At 35.7% G+C, this 13934-nt stretch overlaps 1 protein-coding gene across 5 annotated transcripts in view; it reads left to right on the plus strand.

Annotated features, from left to right (window-relative positions):
• The window catches only part of GRID2 (glutamate ionotropic receptor delta type subunit 2), a 1491890-nt gene that overhangs the window by 1104245 nt on the left and 373711 nt on the right, over nt 1-13934 (plus strand). For all 5 annotated transcript variants that reach the window (XM_032332901.1, XM_032332902.1, XM_032332903.1 and 2 more), the window contains one exon: nt 12661-12762. In XM_032332901.1, the coding sequence (XP_032188792.1) occupies nt 12661-12762 (102 nt within the window). The remainder of the gene's footprint in view (nt 1-12660; nt 12763-13934) is intronic.

Raw genomic sequence — 13934 nt, forward strand, 5'->3', positions numbered from 1 at the left:
GGGAAAAAGGTCCTTGCAAATATAATTAAAATAAGGATTTTGAGATGATATTCTCATGGATTACCCAGGTCAGCCATAAGTCCAATGATAAATATTCTTATGGAGGAAGGTAGAGAAAGATTTGATAGAATGGAAAAGAGGAGATGGCCATGTGAGGACAGAGGCAGAGCTCACAGTTAACCAAGAGCCAAGGAATGCATGGAGCCACAAGAAGCTGGAAGAAGCAAGGAAATTTTCTCCCTTGAGTCTTTCAAGAGAGCATGACCCAGCCAACACTTTGATTTCAGATCTGTCCTCTGAAACTGTGAGAAAACAAATTTCTGTTCTTTTAATCTATTGAGTTTTTGGTTGTTACAGCAGCCATAGAAAACAAATCATGATCTAATATGCCTTATTTTCCAAAGTACAGATAATTTTGAAAGTATTTCAGTCAGGTCCCAAAAAGATGAAAGTGCATACAGAAATGCCTATCTGAATTACAATAGAAAAACTTTTTTTTTTTTAAAGCTTTAAGATAAAAAGGAAAGTATTGGAAAAGGAAAGCATATCTCTCATATATGTACAACTTCCTACTGAATTCTAGAAGCCTTAGGTTTCTAGTTAATTTCAGAAGGAAAGATGACCATTAACTATCCCTAAGCCATGTGTTTCAATTATTTATTACTGCATAACAAAAAACCCTGAAATTTACTGGCTTAAAACAAAAACTTTTATTTTTAGAGATTCAGTAGGTCTGGTATTCTGGCAAGACACAATAGAGATGGATCACCCCTGCTCCACTTGGTGTTAACTGGGATAGCTCATTTGGGATCAAAAGGATTCAAGATGGTATCACTCACATGTCTTGGGAATTGGTGCTGGCTCTTGGTTAAGATCCCATAGTTTTCTTTCATATGACTCCTTTTTCTTTCCACATAGTCTCTCATTATTCAGTCTTCTAGCCTCCTTTTTTTTTTTTTTTTTTAGCCTACTATTTTTTTTAACTTGATTGTTGGCTTCCAAAAATGAGCAAATGAAAGCTACAAGATCTTTTAAGTCCCAAGCCCAGAAATCATATATCGTTTCCTCTGCCTAATTCTTTTGATAAAAGTAAGTCACAGAGCTAACCCAGATTCAAGGAGAGGGGGAAAAGACTCTCCCTCTTGATGAAAGATTGGTACGCATTCACAGGAGAGGAGGAAATATCTGTGGCCATTTTGAAGACCGACTACTACACAATGGTCCACTTTTTCTATCATTTTCTTTGATGAGATTTGATCCTTTCTCACGGATATCTCCATTCTTTAAATATTGAGTACTTACTATTTATTTATGCCAGTCTTTTAGGAATTAGTAACATACTACCTAGGGGAATGTGTTGTGTTTTTTTCTTTATAAAATTTTTCTGCTTTGTCACTTCAAAAAGATAAATTCTTAGAGGTAAAAGATGATGTTCTATGCATCCTTGTATCCCATAACACTAGGACAGCAGGTATTTAATAAATATCTTCTTGATTATAAATGCTGAGTGATGGAAAAATAATGAATTTAAACTATGCACACTATTGCATCAATGTCCACTAGATTATTTATTGCTAAATCTCTTGCAGGTTATTGTGATCAGTTAGTCCTAACCTTTTCCAAATCCCCTGCTATTCTTCATGCTTATCATGTGTGTGTGATTATAACGAATATTTGCCAGTGGAAGCATATATGGGGAAAGTATTTAGGATCATTAATTTTAAAAGGGTAATTAGAAAAACATGTAAAGCCATAAAGAACTCATTTTTGAAGTCTGCTAGCATTTCTAAACATGCCTGATTTATGGGAGCCTCAATTGCATAATGTTTGCAATATTTTGCAATGAAATAAAACTTATTTTCAAAGCTGGCAAGAATGCTCAGAGGCATAGTCAATCATTTGATGATTCACAGTTATCCATCTAACCCCAGCACTCCATCCTCATTTTGAGCCTAAGCACAGGCATCTGATAAAGAAGGAGACAGAAAGGAAGAATTACACAGTGACCTAGACAATAGTATCATGTCAGCCTTAGCATCGGATCAACTGATTGCAATGGCTGATTGTACTGTTTATGGCAAGAGTTATTTGGAAAATTTGAATGAGTAATCCTCTCTGGATCATCACAGGAATGACTCTTGGTATGAATCCAGTCATATTAAATAATCATAAAATCACAAAGCTAGACAGGATTTGATGAGAATTAGCTGATTTATTTCTTACCTTGAGTTGAAACCCACATGCCACAAAGTACTCTAGGCAACTGAAATTTGATTTACTTTTTGAGAAAAATAATACCCATTCATTCATTCAACAAATATTTATTATTTGTGAACTGTATAGGTGCTTGGCATCCATTAGTAAACAAAACAAGCAATAACCCCCACCTCTGTGGAACTTGTAGTTGAATACGGCAATAAAAAGGATTCCATGAATTTCCCTTTATCAATATTAGTAATCCTTGTTGGCTTTGTATGCATTGGAGGTTGATTTGCTCATCTTATAAGAAACTATACATAAAATAGACCTAATCACTAGTAATAATAACTAGGCCTTCAAATGCCCAGTCCAACATTCTTTACTTTTTGCCCACTTCTTAAGAAATGTCTTCCTTTTCTAACTTTGATGTAGTTATAGAATGCATTCACAAAACCTAGCACAACTTCCATGTAATTAGCTATAAATCTTTTGGTTCCATGTGACAGAAACCCAACCTGAATAGTTGAGGCAAAAAAAAAAAAAAGAAGGGGGGGTATGCAAATAAATTTTAGTTTTTTAAGGACCCCAAAACACAAATAGAACTACTCCTAGGAAATGAGCACTCAAACACTATTAGAACTGTCCATGTGCCCTTTGCTCCATTCTCCTCTGGAAAATTATCCTATTGATTGAGGTCAGAATCACCTAATGGTTTCTGGTGTTAAACTGCCTGGGTTCAAATCCTAATTATTTCACTTTTGTGCTGAGTAATCTGGAACAGGTCAATAAGTTTTCTAATCCTCAATTTCCTCATGTGTTAAAATTAGGGTAATTAATAGTATCCACCTAATAGGATTATAGCAAAAAAAAAAAAAAAGTAAATTACATAATATCCAGGGCTTTGGTATAATACCTGCCTCATAGGAAGTCTTCAGTATATGTGAACTGTCATTACAGAGTAAGAACCATTAGGGCTGAACAGGAGAGAGCTGAGCTGCTGTGTATGGGAGCAGTCAATTAATACAACAAGCCAAAATGAACGTCAGTGAAGCCTTTAATCACTTAGGAGAGACAAGTTGGAAAGACGTTGCTGGCTCCCTCAGTGTCCCTTCTTTTCATACAGAATGACACGAGGGGAGAGTCAGGTGTATCAGCATACATGGGGGAATTGTCTCACTGTTGGAGCAGACCCTGAGGCTCCTCCAGTTTTTGGACCAGTGTAGGGGTGAGGAGGAGGAACAGAAGAAGGGGAGGGCTAGGAAAGGAAAAGTATTAAGTCAGAACACAAGAAAGTGTCTTCAAAGCTCTCCCTTCCTTCAACCAGGATATTCTCAGCGGAGACTTCTGGGGAAAGGTTTCAGGCCAAGGTGCAGATAGAGAGGCCTCTGAAGGGAGGCTCCTGGGCTAAGCAGGCAAATACTGCCTAAAAATGTGGCCAGCCAGAGGTTACCTGAGTTCTTGACTACAACTCTCTTCAAGAGGCCTGCTAGGTGAAGCCATCCTAATTGGCTATATTCAGGCCTAAAACATCATTCATAGATATTTGGCCAGGAGCTATACTCTTCAAGAGGATTTTGCATTGTTTTGCATATTTTTTTTCCTCTGAAGTTTCAACACTTCATATTTCATGGATAATTTTTGGTTCTCCTTTTAGTGAGATAGTATAGGTACATGTCCTAAAATGAGTCTTCAAATATAAGAAATACCCGTCATAGGTTATGTTTTACTTTTATTGTTGTTGTTGTTATATATTTTTCAAATGATAGGACTAATGTAACAACACATTTTATTCCCTACATGGTTAGGTAATGTCATCATTCCTCATATGGAAGGCTTCTGAAAAACATTCCTTGATCTTATTATATAAAACTTATCCTTTCTGTACTCAGGAAGAATGAGAGTTGCAAATCTACATTTCCAAAAAAACAAACAAAAATTCAGTAGCTGCAAGCATAACATCTTGGCTATCTACTGAGATCCTCATTTAAGGCATTGTTCTAAAAATAATCAACAATCACTGCAAGATGTATGAAGCTTCCTGTTTAAAAATCATCTAAATTTGTTTTAGTAGTCAATAAGAATGTAAGTCCCACTTTGTGCCAGGAATTATGTATTTAAGAAGGTAGTGGGGAGACAAAAACAGTAATTTTTCCTGACTTAATGGAAACTTACAGATAATTAGTACAATAAATGTTAATCTTTGAAGGAGAGGAACATGATACTACATTGGAGCGACCAGAGCTAACCTGGGAGATGGAGACAGGTAGTCAGGGAAGATTTATACTAACCTATAGATGTTTACATTGAGATCTAAAAGATGAGTAAGAGTAAATTCAGTAAGTCATTGAAGAATGTCAGGTGTCTAGATTTTTCCAATCAAAGAAAGCTATATTATCAAAACCTTTGTTTCTCAAATTTGGCTACACTTCACAATCACCTTGGAAACTTTTTTTAAAGATTTATTTACTTATTTGAGAGAGAGAGAGAGCACATGCCCCCATGTGGAAGTGGGGGACGCAGAGGGAGAGGGAAAGAGAGGCATCCCCAAGCAGACTCTCCAGTAAGTGCAGAGTCCAATGCCATGGGCCTCAATATCCCAACCCTGAGATCAAGACTTGAGCTGAAACCAAAAGTCAGCCACCTACCTAACCAACTGAGACACCCAGGTGCCCCATCTTGGAAACTTTAAAAAATACAAGTGTCTGGATTTCATGCCCAGAAATTCTGATTTAATTTTCATGGCATATAGCTGTGGCATTGTTTTTGTTTGTTTTGGTTTTCACTCCCAAGTAGTTCTGATATACTTTAATATTTGAGAAATAATGTTTAAATCCTTAAGGCAGGAGGATTATGTCTAACTCAAGAAACTGAAAGAAAACAAATACAGTGGGGCTGCCTGGGTGGCTCAGTGGGTTAACACCTCTGCTTTTGGCTCAGGTCATGATACCAGGATACTGGGATCGAGCCCCACATCAGGCTCTCTGCTCAGCAGGGAGCCTTCCTCCCCCCCCTCTCTGCCTGCCTCTCTACTTGTGATCTCTGTCTGTCAAATAAATAAATAAAATCTTTATTAAAAAAAAATGAATACAGCTGGCTTTCAAACACTGAGAGAGAATGTGGTGTGACCTGAGATTGTGAATGTAAAATGTGACAAATCACACAGACCTTGGTTGGCCACATTAGAAGTTTGGCTTTTCTCTTGATAATGATGGAAGACTATGTAAAGATTTTAGACAGAGGGCGTCATATCTAAATTTATATTTATGTTACAACACAGAGGGAGGATTGTAAAAGAGAAGCAATGGAGTTAACTTGGACGAGGGTGGTGGCAAGGAGATGGAGCTAAATGCATTCAGGAGTGTGTTTTTGGAAGGGAAATTGGCAGATTGGCAATAGATGAGATATGTGTGGTTGTAAAACACATAGTTTTTAGCTAGTGGAAGGATGGATGGTGGGGGTAGATTATGAGTTTAATCTTTTATTAGTATTATTTTTTAAGATTTTATTTATTCATTTGACAGAGAGAGAGAGAGAAAGCACAAGCAGGGGAGCAGCAAGAGAGGGAGAAACAGGCTTTCCAATGAGCAGGGAGCTCAATGCGGGGCTCTCACCCAGGACACTGGGATCATGACCTGAGATGAAGGCAGACATTTAATGGACTGAAACACCGAGGTGCCCTGAGTTTAATTTCTAGATATTTGAGGTGACTTTGAGTTATCTAAGCATAAATATTGGAGAGATAGTAAAATATATAAAGATGTCCAGATTTCAGATTTTAGATTGTTTGGCAACAAAGATCTACAATACAATAGAAATGCTTTACATTAAACTTAAGTGTACCTTAACTTTGTAATTTCATAAAAAAATAAATGTTTTACTTATGTAAAACACTGTACTAGGCACTGGGCACAAAAAGATGATAAAGAGGGGTGCCTGGGTGGCTCAGTTGGTTAGGCAACTGCCTTCGGCTCAGGTCATGATCCCGGGGTTCTGGGATCAAACCCCATGTCGGCCTCCTTCTTGGCAAGGTGCCTGCTTCTCCCTCTCGCTCTGCCTGCTGCTCTGCCTGCTTGTGTTCTCTCTCACTGTCAAATAAATAAATAAAATAAAATAAAAAAAGATGATAAAGATGGTACCCCTGACTTTAAGTGGTTAATTATGTAATGGACAAGAAAAGAAAGAGAATTCTAATGTGGTTTTAAAACATCGAGAGATAGCAAAGAATGAAAGAGAAGAAAAATAAAATTGCTTGTTTTTTGAGAAAGTGTCCCTAGTTAGCTTGTGTAAAGGAAGCCAGGAAAAACGATGCCTTCAGTCAATGAGATAAGTAGGCCTTCTATGAGACTTCATTCCCTGGGTGTTAAAGCAAGTTTTAGTGCAGGATTTCTCAATATTAGCTAGAGGTTGAAATCACCTGGGAGAGCCATAAATCATACCGATGCCTGGATCCCATCCCTGGAGATTTGGACTTAATTGTTCTGGGTTTGTGCTGCTATATCAGAAGTTTTTAAAATCTTCAGGTGATTCTAATATGCAGCCGAAGTTGAGAACCACAGCTTTAGAGGTATGCTTCCTCACTGAAACTAGTAAGGAACTCCAAACAATGAGGCTGAGCTAGAAAAATGAGGGCTGATTTTACAGGGATGATAATTAACACTTCTTTAGTCTTTATGTGCCGGGAACACTTCTAAATACTTGACATATATGAAGTCAGTTAATAATCCCACCAACCCTGTGAAGAAGTCACTTTAATTATGACCATTTGAGAGGTGAGAAAACTGAGGCCCAATGACAGATGCCCAGCAAGTGTCAGAGTAGGGTAGGTGCTTGAATCTAAGCAGTCTGTTTCTAGAGTTTCTGGCTTTAGCCGCTATGATATACTGCCTCTAAATATAGTGTAACAGTAATTTTACACCAAAAAGAATTATAAAAGAAGGGAAAATTTATAACAATGATAAAATATTAATCAATTAAATGCCAGGTGATACTGTGAGTAGTTATTATAGCTGCATAAAATATCTTTAAGCTATTTTTTCATGTCTATAGCTTCTCATGTTTATATTCTTCATTTGCAGAAATCAGCTAAGTTCTTATTTTATATGTACATCATTACATGGTGCAGAAATTTTGTTTTCAGCAGCAATACAGGAAAATGTAAGCAGTGGAATCAGGGGATATTTCTTTCTGATTTTTTTTTTTCCCCAAAGATATATTCTCCTAAAGGAAACTCAAGTGCTAAGTCTATTTCACATAATCTGAAGAACATCTACTACTTCACGGTAATGACCAAGCTGTAGGAATAGAATCTGAGGAGGCAATAATCATCCCCTAGAGAGAAAATCTTACAAATTGAACCTGTTTTACAGGTGGAAATATCACCAACAAAATTATTATTGGAGAGATTAATGACACACTACATATCAAAGAAAAGAAACATCCCAATTTAACTCTATAAAACATGTATCTGAGCCAACCTGCCATATGTATTTCTTTTTACACTTTCTATCCCATTATAGAAGTAATACCTACCAAATAAATGCTGTGCATTTCTAAATGGGTAGCTTCCAGCTACTTTGCCTGTGCTTATTGTTCCCTTTTTTCCTTTAAAGGCTGGGAAAGCAAGTAAAGGCAATGCAGGGCCAGGCAGCACACAGCCTGATATGTTGTGTCCTGCAGTTGGAGCTTCCGTACTGGAGCCAGGCTTCATTTGTTCCATATGACTACAAGCTAATAAATGTAGGGAATTCCATTTGGTATTCAATTAAGAGCTCTCTTGACTCCTGTGATTAAGGCCTGTAACTATTAAGCGTAAAATTAAAGTAGAACAGACCAGCTCTTTTTTGACATTGTAACACTGCTGGAAAAATAGGGATGCAAAACCTAGTCAAACGTCATCCTTTAAAGCCCATGAACAAATGAAAAGAGGAAATATTGAGAAGAAAAGAGTAAATATCTAAAACTTGGTCATTTGCTCACAGCATGATGCATCGGGTCAGCAACCTATTACTGTCCTCTTGCAAATACATCAACCGTTTTGTTGAACACAAGATGCTACATTGATTTTAACAGCAACAAGATTATGGTCGCTAAAGCTCCAATGAAGGGGATAATTAAAGCATTAAGCATTTTTAAGATTTTAAAGCGACTTTCAGCAATAACCAGATAATGCTACAGGAAATCGATATACTGTAATTGAAAGGAAATTGAATTGGTCTTTATTTTTTTAATCCCTTCTAAATTTTCTCTAGACTGTCAGACCATGGGAGACACTGAATCCTGTTTTGCCATCTGCAGTATGACTTTCTGTAAATCTCATGTGCTGCAGGGGCTACTTTTATTATTTTTAACTTAGAAAGTGCTCAGCTGACTACATAGTGTTATAAGTAAGAGTCTGTGTGCATTATCTTTATTAGTCCCTGGCCTCATTGTTTAAAAAAATCGGGGGGGAGGGACAAAAATAAAAACACAGTCGGACAAGAACAACCCTCTCCACATACCCAGAGAAATCAAGTTAATAGAATTTCTAACAATGAAACCAAGGAAGTTGTTAGATAAGCTTCACACTGGAACTTAAATGAAATTCTTCCAGGTTTTTGTTTTTTGTTTTTGTTTTTGTTTTTTTTAAATCACTGTGTCAATCTTTCTACGCTGCAAGGAATATGACCCACTGTAGATACAAATTCACTTTTGAATTTGTGTCAACCTAATTCATTTGTATTGCTTATTATTGGAAGGAGCTATTACAATCAAACAGAAAAACTTGAAAGGAACCTCAGGGAGATGAGTGGCTATGAAGAGAAATTAAGGAATCTTAAAATTTGAAAAATAATCAGCATTTTCTCTATGTAATGCTATTGTTTATTTCCTCATTTATCTCTGGTGTACATTTTGAGAAATATCAACAGACCTTTCGGTAAATGAAATGTGTTCCACACTTATCTTTAGTAATTTGGTGATGCAACATAGAGATTTCCAGAAATGTTTTTGAGAATCTCTTGTCCATTTCATTTTTCTGCTGCTTTCCTTATTCTACTCAATACCTCATGACTGATTAAGTGGATAAAAGATAACACCGTGGAAGGAGCACAACCTCTCAATCTTCAGTTTTCCCTTCTGCTGAATGGAGATAATAATGTTGCCTTTCTCATTGCATTGTTTTGAGAAGTAAATTAATTAATATAAGTAAAGACCCCAGAAGATTAACATATACTATGCATTATGTACATGTTATAATTTCTTTGATAAAAATGATGATGATAATGATGATATGCCTTTTCTGTTACATTGCCAGAATGTGAATTCACCAACTGTTATATTGAGGAAGCAGTTAACAATTCTAAGCCTTAATTTTTTGACTAAAATATAAGAATAGTATTTTCTCTACCTGCCTTAAATAGATCATATTTATAAAAAAAATTCATAAGCTATAAAACTGCACTGCATTGAAACCACTGAATCTAAACTTTTATTTTTTTAAAGATTGTATTTATTTACCTGAGAGAGAGAGAGAGAGAGAGAGTGCTCAAGCAGGGGAGGGGCAGAAGGAGAGGGAGAAGGAGACTCCCTGCTAAGCAAGGAACCCAGTAAGGGGCTAGATCCCAGGACCTGGAGGTCATGACCTGGACCTGAGCTGAAGACTGAACCATCCAGGCATCCCAAATCTGGACTTTTTAAAAGCACTAGTTTAAATCCTAGTTTCATCTCTTAGTAGTTATGTGACTTTAGATAAGCCCTTAGTTTCTATGTTTATAATATAAAAATAATAATAACACCTTCTCATAAAGTTATTTTGAGGTCTAAATGAGATCAGGTATAAAGAGCTCAGTGTCATGGCTAACACTTAGAAATTATTCCAAAAAATGCAAAAAAAAAAAATAGTTCTATTCAATATAGGAAATAAGCATTATTTTAACTTCTGAATGATTTCTTTGATTTGTCTCATTTTGACATGTGACAAGTGGATATATTTTATTTCTAGTTTTCCAGATAAACTGTTTCCTAAACTTTATTCTAACTCAAATTCAGTGTCTGAAATTCCTAGCTCTTGGCGTCTGTAGCTAATATTCAACTACCTTTAAGTGTTAGAGTTTGTACATATAAAGAACTGAATTAAGTAAAAGGTGTTACCAATCCTAAAATCCCAACTGCTGTTATGATGAAAAGAAACAACTTTACAAGTGCTATGATCGAAAGACACGTGAGTCAAATCGCAAGCAAAAGGAGAGAAGAGAGAGAGAAAATAGAAATGGAAAAAAATCATCAGGCAGAGGAGAAAACGATGTCTTGTAATATATATGAGAAAGAACTTGGCTGAATATTTTTTTAAGTGAGAAGAGACACTATATATATATATATGTATATATATGTGTATATATATATATATACACATTATATATGTATACAAATGTGTAAGTTATTGCCCAGGTCTGAAGACAAATGTTTTTATTGTTATTTCAAAATCTCAAATGTTTGAGTGCCTTAAAATTTTTAAACCACTGACTATATTTAGTTATGATTAAAGGAAGATGTAATTAAGAAGCCAGAAATTATATATTTTTAAATGTTTGTCCAGAGCATTGTTCAGACAGACTGCTCAGCAAGCCTTATTGTTATTCCACTAGTATACATTTTGACTGGTCAATACACCCAAATCCTATGGCCAAGTTGGCATAAATAAGATGTCATTTATTTAGTCAAACTAGCAGTAGGTTCACCAAGGAAAAGAAAAAGAAATGCTTGTATTTACTTTGGTAACTTAGCCATATTTACCTTGAACAACATGATGTCCTAAAAGCTATTCAGTAAGCTTGGAACTAAGGAATAGAACTGCAAAAGGTGGATAGTGTAACAGCCCTTCACTTAACGTTGTAAACCACTTTTCTCACTAGTATTTAGTCTAAGAAAATAAAATCTTCTTGAAAAAGTTACTAGAAAAAGCACACATCAAGGAATGTAATTGAGCATAGACTTTGGTTGACCTGAGAAGAGAACAAAAGATCGAAAGAAATTCTGTAAGGTTCTAAATTGGGCAAGAGGACTACAATATCTCTGATAATTAGACTTTCAGCACATTTGGAACTGCTAATTAGATCTAAGTTCTAATTAGACTTTTTAGGTAACTAAGAATGACATATCATTGCATGAATTTAATGTGTTTTTGTAGTTGAAACCTACAATTATCAGCCTTTTCCAAATTATTTTAATACAGAAAAAGCTGGCTTTTTGCTTTTTATTGTGACATCCCTCCTCTTAAGATATATTGTGTACATTTTAGGTTTCTTAATTAAACCCCTCTTGGGGACTCAGAGAGAAGCCTGGGTTTTAATAGGAAGCACCTAAATCTTTTATTTATGAAGGAGACTTGCCATCGTGTTGCCAACTTTGGAAGCCACACACAAAATGCAATGCGAGGAAATAAATCAGTCTTCAGGAGGAAGCAGCACAAATAGCCAGGTGCCCCTATAAACCATTCAGTCAATCAGAGCAGTCTCCAAATATGACTAAAGGATTGTTATATTTTTAAAGCATGCAAATGGAATAGGTTCTTCAAAGTGAGAGCTCATGATCTAGTATCAGAATTAATAGCATGACATTTCTTCCCAAGATGCGCATTATGGGATTCTCTTTGCAGCTTTGCTTTTTGAGTTATCTGCTAATTCAAGTCACAATATCTCTTTTTTTCCCTCCTTATTTCTGAATTGAGAGTTACCAGTTTTTATGTGTTGTGACTTATAGGCAGTGATTTTGAAACTGTGAGCTCTCAGATTTAGATATTACAAGAGCTGAGAACTACATGAGGATGTAAAATTAAACCAGTATTTGGATTGTAAAGAGCAGTGAATCGCTGCAAGACTTTAAGGAAAAGGCAGCTGCCAAAATATTCCAAGGAAATCGATAGCACTGACCAAAAAGGCAAATTATATTGTTGAATGAACTGTGAATACTTGAAAATACCAAAGCCACATACATGATTTTGCCCCTCAAATAAAAACAAAAACCTCAAATAAAAAATAAACCTTCTAACTGTATTAAAAATCTTGTTTTTTCCAATAAAAGCAGTGTAATATCTAATTAAAACCATTGAAACTATAAGAATCTAACTTGTACAATAATTAATATATTAAGAACAGATATTATACTAGAATTATATGCACTATTATTTTTCCAATTAGTGCATTACTGGGACTGAGTTATTGGTGTATTATCACTCCTTATTAAGTCCATGTCCTTAGTGAGTCTCCTGAAACATATTGGATACTGTTGTATGCCATATAATGATATTTAAGAGTGGGAAATGGAATTTCTGATTGCTTCAATTGCTATTAAAAAAGAAAACCTGTGCAGGACCTTTCCTATACCAGTTATTTCAAGAGATATCACACAGTTTTCTGCAAGACTTTTGCACAGGTGATTGGAGTGTTCTTCAGGCAGGAAAAGTGACCAAGCTATTTTACCTTTCAGCTTGGGTGCTGGAATCCTGTCACAGGGCTGAATGGGTCACTGACTGACAAGAAACTAGAGAATAACATGCGTGGAGTGGTTCTACGTGTGGTGACCGTTCTGGTAAGTCTGATCTGAGCCGTGTGGTTCTGGCTTCTAGAAGTTACTTTATCCTTTATTTCTTTATGTTTTTGGTGATGCCATTATCTTTAAAGAACTTTTAACACATCCCAACTGTGCTTTCAAAGATATGTTTAATGGTCATATTTTCTGACCTTCAATTTATATGGATCAGAATCAGATTTTTGTAGGCTTTGCTTTTAATTACAGTGTTTTTGTAATTTTCTTTCTGAGACATTTTAGGCCCAGTTTGCTGTACAAGATAAAGATCTCCCTCAGGCATTTTGTCACTAAAAATCTGCATAGATAAGATTAATCACTCCAAGCAAGGGTAGAGTTGACAAAATGTAGTACACTCAGTAATACTCAAACATTAGCAGACTAAAACGTAGCAAGAACCTACTTCAAAGGAAAGATCATATACTATTGTTTAGTAAATATTTCTTGAGAGTCAACTCTATTCAAGCTCATTGCTGATAACTGGGTTTCACTGATGAATAAAGGAATGGATAGATATGATTTTGTCTTTATGAAGTTCATCATCTAGTGATTAAATGGAATTATACATGTAAAATATTTATTACAATTAGATTTACTTAGAATCAAATGACAACTATTATCATTCTGTATATTATTATTTTCCCTTTTAATAAGCATATAAAATTACATGTAAAAATATTTTAAACAGTAAAATACTCAAATGAATACTGTCTAAATACCATAAAGCAGGAAAATATGCATTCTCCCTTGTTATTTCTGAGTTTAGGCTTATGCTACTCTATAGTCAGTTTCAGAATGTCCATGGTGGTTAACTTTATTTTTCCTTAGAAAAGCCTTCTTGTATTTAAATTTGAAAAAGTCTTTTCTATGGGCTCAATAAACTGCAGAATCTGTAGATGGAAGAAACATGGTCTCTTTTTTTTAATTGCTGCCTATTGAGTATATAGCAAAGTTTATAACAGCAAGGTCTGCCCCTTTATACATTGTTCAATACAAATTAAGTGGACTCAACATAACTTCATTGTTTAAAAAGAGATCTGTATTGGGATGCCTGGGTAGCTCAGTTGGTTGGACGACTGCCTTCGGCTCAGGTCATGATCCTGGAGTCCCGGGATTGAGTCCCGCATGGGGCTCCCAGCTCCAAGGAGAGTCTGCTTCTCCCTCTGACCTTCTTG

This window comes from Mustela erminea, chromosome 2 (assembly GCF_009829155.1).
Source record: "Mustela erminea isolate mMusErm1 chromosome 2, mMusErm1.Pri, whole genome shotgun sequence".
Taxonomy (NCBI): Eukaryota; Metazoa; Chordata; class Mammalia; order Carnivora; family Mustelidae; genus Mustela; species Mustela erminea.